This window comes from Antechinus flavipes, chromosome 4, assembly GCF_016432865.1.
Source record: "Antechinus flavipes isolate AdamAnt ecotype Samford, QLD, Australia chromosome 4, AdamAnt_v2, whole genome shotgun sequence".
Classification (NCBI taxonomy): Eukaryota; Metazoa; Chordata; class Mammalia; order Dasyuromorphia; family Dasyuridae; genus Antechinus; species Antechinus flavipes.
Genome location: NC_067401.1, coordinates 327901737 through 327908463, shown reverse-complemented (window position 1 = coordinate 327908463; position 6727 = coordinate 327901737). Strand labels below are relative to the sequence as shown.

Sequence of the window (6727 nt, the reverse complement as noted above, 5' to 3'; positions counted from 1 at the left end):
CATCCCCCATTAAAAGATAGGAAAGCAAAGCACAAATTGAAATATATTGTAAACATATACAATTTCTCTTAGAATCAATCTCCCTGGGGCCTGTAATTATCACAAAGTTCTTTTGAAGTCAAGAAGTGAAATAACCTTATTCCACTCAGCAGTTTCATCTTGATTTAGCCCAGCACTTGTGAATATGTGGCACTTAGGAGTGCATCTAGTTCAAACTTTGCCTAATATATAAATCCTTTTTAAGATATGTTCAAAAGCTGGTCATCCAGGCTGTGCTTAATGATCCCCATATGAGTAGAAAAACCATTACTTCTCAAGGAAATCCATTTTACTCTTGGAAATTTCAAAACATTTTGGAGTTTCTCCTTACCTAAAAGAGCCTAAAACTGTCTCTTTTCAAATTCTACCCATAACTTATAACTCTACCTTCTGGAATGAAGCAGAGGAACCCTGATGCCTTTTCCACTTGACAGTTTTGCAGTATCTAAGGGTATCTGCCAAGTGAACTTCAAGTCTTCTCATCTCCAAGTTAAAAAGTTCCAATTAAATGAACAGATCTTTCTGGTATATAGTCTCTAAATCTAGGTCTGGACATATAATAAAGTTTTCCATTAATTTGGGAAAGGTGTGTCAATTAATTCCTGTCTGTCACTACACTTTTAATTCACCAAACCAAAACACCTGTCTGGCTTCTGCTGCTTTTATATTCCCTTCTATTATTAGCTCCTTGAGAGCAAGGAATGTCTGCATTTTTGTATTTGTATTCATGGAGATTAGTATACTGTTTGTGATATATTACATGATAAATAAATGTTCTGCTTTGATTTTTTATTCATTAATTAATTCATTTTGAAGTGACCTTTCTCTGTAAAGCATAAATGTGATCCTGTGAAATTGTTTTGCAAAATCCCACTTCCAACATTTAATTTTTCCTTATTGACTTGCTTTAAACATTTATATAACTTAATCTATTTAGGACTGATCATTAGATAATAGTACTGGAGTTCATTGAACTTTTTAATATTTTTCTACTTATGCTATGCAGTACCACATTTAGTGTTTAGCACTATAAATGTTAAATGATCTGAAAACAAACAAAAATATATGCCCCAAATGAGCTCAGTATTTAATGAAATCCTGAGAAGGATCTAAATATTCAAAGAATCATCTGGTAACTTGAATAATTATTCTTTTATTTCTCTATTCTGTTAATTCCAATCTCTTTGGAATTAATTTTTTTTTTTTGGTCACAAATTGACATTTATTATTTAAGTTCAAGAACAGGTTATTAGGAAGTGGGATAGCATTTGCAACAGTCAAAGAGAGAGGGGAGGGGTAGGAGACAAGGATGCCAGAGTAGCTCATCTGGGTCTGCTCTGGCAGAGGGGGGTGGGAGGGTGGGAGTGGGGGGTTGATCCTGATTTCTGAGCCTTAGTCCAGGGCACACAAGGAAGGACACAAGAAGGTGAAGTCCACAGGGACGGTTTTAGGAAGACATCAAGGGGTGGCCAAAATTACACATCCAGCCAAAGGGGGGCTGGCCCTGCTCAGACCTACGGGCCCCTTGGCCTTTGCTGGAACTGAAGCATAGCAGTCTGATAAGTTCCATCTCACTCATTTCAGCTCGAATGACACATTCGTGGAGTTCAATTTTTGTGCTAAAGAATTTTCATTGCCTCTCTAACTTCTTGTACTTTGCTTCTAGTTTCTTTGAATATGCATCCAACTTGTAGGCTGCCTGCTCAAGAACTGAGACTTGCTCCTCTGTGGTGAGCTTTTTCTTCTCAAAACGCAGCCAGGTAATAAAAGTTCAGATCTTTTATTATTTCCAATATAGCCCGGTTAGCTTAGAGGCCTATCTCTCTGCTTGGTTCCAAGAGCTCTCTCCAAATGTCTTTAAATCCAAAGGTCTGGTCCTTCAGCCTCTGCCTCTGCTTTCTTCAGCCTCCAGCCAGCTCCAGTCTTCATGTCATTCCAGTGAAATCTCGACTTGTAGCGTCTTCCTCTCTCCAGAGCCCTCCGACTGGCCCATTGGCCTATTTATGCTCCTTCCAGAGAGAGGGATTATGGGTAGTTCTACTTAGTACCTTGTTTCAGGTTCTGGCCAAAACAACTTCTTGTAAGATTAGATCAACTCTAATTACTTAGCAGTTAGTAAGGATTCCAACATCTCCCCCTTTCTTTTGTTTTAAAACATAGGGGGTTTCTGAGGGGGTACACATAAATCCATCAATATGGGCCAGAACTTTGTAACAGATATACATGGTATACATAAATCCATCAATATGGGAGGCATTATACATAATTTACATGAGCACATAGCAATATAACACAGGCTAGTAGTAATGTAACAAATAACATGAATCAACATGAAAATTTAACTACTGCAAAAGTCTCATCAACAATCTTTCATCTCAAGAAATCCAATGATTCTTGCAATTGCTTAAAATACATAAGCACATAGTAATATAACACAGGCTAGTAGTAATGTAACAAATAACAAGAATCAATCTGAAAATTTACACATGTCCATAAGTCCTAGAAACAGTCCAATAGGATTCCATTGTCCATTAGTTCATGTGCCAGAATCTAATAATTCCTGTAAGCTCTGAAGTACTGCAAAAAGTCTCATCAACAATTTTTCATCTCAGGGAATCCAGTGATTCTTGCTGATTTTTCAGGAACTGAAAGCTGAAGATTTTAAAGTTCTTTTGACAGTCTCATTGTTAGCCATCTGATTCCTTTTCCACCTGTGGAAATATAAGCAGATCCTCTTCCCCAAGCAATTAACCTAATTCCCTTCTATTTACCAAATTTGGGATTTCTTCTCATCATCTGGTAATTACATTGGAGTTGTTTGCATTGGATATTGTCTTGTTGTCTTAAAAGGCCTGTATTCTCCCCAACTGTAATCCTGATTGCTTTTCTGTTGGTTAATGAAATCCTGAGAAGGATCTAAATATTCAAAGAATCATCTGGTAACTTGAATAATTATTCTTTTATTTCTCTATTCTGTTAATTCCAATCTCTTTGGAATTAATTTTTTTTTTATTTTCTTTTTTTATTTGTCTGTTCCTTGTTGTTGATAAGATGCTATTGTTTTGTTAAATGGAGTGGTAAGTTAGGCAGATTTATTCAATAAATGATTCTGGAGTTTTTAATACTTCTTCAAAAGAAGAGTCTTCTGTAACTAAACATAAAAAAAATAGTTCACAGAGCAAGAAAATGAATTTTTAAAATGACTGGCAAATATTGAAAATGATTATGCATGCTAGTGTAAATAGGATAGGGAAGACAAGGTAAGTAAAATGTTCTTGCCAATGAACTAAAACATAAAGAGATTTTACTTTCAACCAGATTGACTAATGTTGAACAATGAATGTGTTCACTTATGCATGTGTCAGAAAGTTCAAAAGAAACATAGGAGTAAAGTAATTTCAGGAGATTGTTGGTAGACAACTAGAAATAAGTTCAAATATTGAAGCTGGCATTGAAATAGCTAATGGAAAATTTCATGAAAAAAGATATTCAAAACAATGAAGAGTACTTCTTCAGCTTTTTCAGGTAGTGGTCTCACTAATCTCATTTTTATCAGAGCTCTGCATATTTAATATTTATTTCTGATGTTTTGTATTATAGATAGTGAAACTCTTGAAGAGATTTGATTGTGAATAACTTACAACAGAACGTTTTTCATGTTCTCATAATGTTATATACATTTATGGTTCTCCCTAATTAGTAGTATTTTTTGATTTTTTAAAAAAATAATATTTTCAAAATATTTTCATTTGATATGAAATAATAAACATAATGGAAACAAAATGTATTGAGAATCTTTATAAGGAGAGAGAATATGTTAGGTTTTGGAGCAGTGTAGTACAATGGAAAGAAGAGTGACTAAAACCAGAAGACCTAGGATAATTTCCTTTTCAGATGCTTGCTATTTATTAATCCTTTACCAAATACTTTAACCTCTTTGGACCTCAGTTTCTTCATCTGTATAAAGAATGGATTGTAACATATGACTTCAGGAGTCTTTTACATCTCTTTATCTCTATAGACTAGATTTAGTAACAATAATATATACCATTAATAGAACTCGTTAAAATTTGAAAAGTACTGTGTAACTAGTAAATTCTAAAATCCAAACAGTTACTTAACTAGAAAGCTTTATTATTCCATAGCTATGTATGGTTCTCTTTGGAAGTACATAGCAATTTTTTTTCCATCCTGAATACTTAGGAATTATCTTAGATCATTGTATTAATCTTGGTTATTTGCACTATTTTCTCTTTGACCTGGTAGCTTTGATATGTGGCTATACTACTACAATAATGTATTCATTTTGGCAATTCTTTTTAGGATTTTTTTTTCAATTTCTGTTTTATTGTCTGGTTTTAAGATACCAGGGCAATTCTCTTTCATAAATTCTTGAAATATGATATAAGCTCTTAAAAAAAATATCATGTCTTTCAAATAATCCAAAAATTCTTAAATTATCTTTCCTCAATGTATTTCTACATCAGCTGCTTTTCCAATGAGATATTTGATATTTTCTTCTATTTATTCTTTCTTTTGATATTTTTTTTGTTTCTTTTTTTCCTGGACAAGATAACAGTTTATTAATAGTGGTGCACATTAATGTTGATAAAAATGGTCAAACTGCCTTCCATTCAGATCAGTAACCCTGAAAAGATTGAAAACACTGTATTTGTTGATACCACAAAAGAAGGGTTTGGTTTATTAAGAAAGACTCATGATTAGCTGCAGCTGGCAAAAGTGGGATGACCTTCAGGTGTGGTTAATTATTTCCCTCTCTTTCAATTAAATAATGTTAATTGTTTTATAGAACTCAGCTGTCTCTAGTAATCTTGGCTGGTAAAACAGAACCACTTCGATCAGAATAATTTTTTTTTTTTGGTCACAAATTGACATTTATTATTTAAGTTCAAGAACAGGTTATTAGGAAGTGGGATAGCATTTGCAACAGTCAAAGAGAGAGGGGAGGGGTAGGAGACAAGGATGCCAGAGTAGCTCATCTGGGTCTGCTCTGGCAGAGGGGGGTGGGAGGGTGGGAGTGGGGGGTTGATCCTGATTTCTGAGCCTTAGTCCAGGGCACACAAGGAAGGACACAAGAAGGTGAAGTCCACAGGGACGGTTTTAGGAAGACATCAAGGGGTGGCCAAAATTACACATCCAGCCAAAGGGGGGCTGGCCCTGCTCAGACCTACGGGCCCCTTGGCCTTTGCTGGAACTGAAGCATAGCAGTCTGATAAGTTCCATCTCACTCATTTCAGCTCGAATGACACATTCGTGGAGTTCAATTTTTGTGCTAAAGAATTTTCATTGCCTCTCTAACTTCTTGTACTTTGCTTCTAGTTTCTTTGAATATGCATCCAACTTGTAGGCTGCCTGCTCAAGAACTGAGACTTGCTCCTCAATTAAAGTGATGTGATCCAGATAAGGCTGAAGTGATGCATATTTCTGATTTAGGTCCTTTAGGTTTCTGCTTATGTTGACTGCGATATCTTTCATCTCTAGATATTTCAAGCTGGTCAGCTTGTTCATATTTTCCAGAAGCTTATAGTCTTCGCTGGTGGCTGTCAGCTCGCCGGTCAGGTACGTGGCCATCTTGGAAAACATGTCCTGGCACAACCCCGTGATGTCTGCTTCGGCGGGCTCTGTGGCCTCCTCGGCCGTTTCCACCATTGCATCGTCTAGGCCGAGGAAGGAAGGAGAAAGGATGGAAAGGGAAAGAGGAGTGGAGGGGAGGGAAAAAGGAAGAGAGGGAAAGAAAGAAGAGGGGAGAAGAAGGAAAGGAGAGGGAAGGGGAAGGGAAGGGGAAGGGAAGGGGAAGGGAAGGGGAAGGGAAGGGGAGGAAAAGGGGAAAAGAGGGGAGGGAAAGGGGAAAAGAGGGGAGGGAAAGGGGAGAAGAAGGGAAGGAGAGGGGAGAAGCGAAGCGAGAAAACTGAGGCAAAGAAGGCAAAGAGTCCCGCCCCTCCTGCTTCCCCAATCAGAATAATTTAATATTTCTTTTGGAACCCAAATCACTTCAACTTTGACAGAAAAAAAAAAAAAAAAAAAAAAGAAAAAAGAAAAACAAAGGGCGAAAAAGTCATTTCTTGGAGCGATAACCAGCCCAAGTTGATTTTTTTCTGTTTATACATAAACTAAAGCAAGGATTCCACATTAAACTATATTACTCAATCATGCTTTTAGTTTGGACTAGCAGAGGTCTCATTTTGACCATGTATAAAAAATGGGTTTGACACGATGGGAGATAGGGTTGGTTACAGAGTAATACTAGTTATTAAAGAATGTAGTATGATATTAATTCTCTTCATTCTTTTCTTTGATTCAGTGAGAAAGTTTCTTCAATTAACCATTGGCTGATGTTCCAATTATTAAAAAAATAAATTTTATCTCTCTGCTTCTCAGAACTGACTGACTAGAAGTCAAAGAACCTACAGGATTTTCTACTAGGGATTTTAATTGTGACCAAAGGTTGTTAATTATGAGACTTGAATATTTTGCCATAATGGGAATAGTACAATGGAACAAGGAAGACATTGACTAATACATTGGGAACAACAACAACAACAACAACAAAAAACTCTTTAGGGAAATCTTTAGATATTACAAAAGCACAGATACATGGGGAAGTTTGAGGAAGAAGGATAAGCATTCAGTCTTTTTTTCTCCTAGTAACTCTTTTTATTGGCAATTT

General features: G+C 36.1%; 1 protein-coding gene across 1 annotated transcript; it reads right to left on the bottom strand.

The window, feature by feature from the left end:
* Positions 1-5328: 5328 nt before the first annotated feature.
* Positions 5329-5724, bottom strand: LOC127562276 (biogenesis of lysosome-related organelles complex 1 subunit 2-like). Its single transcript, XM_051997865.1, has one exon. The coding sequence runs from the start codon at positions 5707-5709 to the stop codon at positions 5344-5346; it is 366 nt and encodes a 121-aa protein (XP_051853825.1). The 5' UTR covers positions 5710-5724; the 3' UTR covers positions 5329-5343.
* Between the last annotated feature and the right edge of the window lie 1003 nt (positions 5725-6727).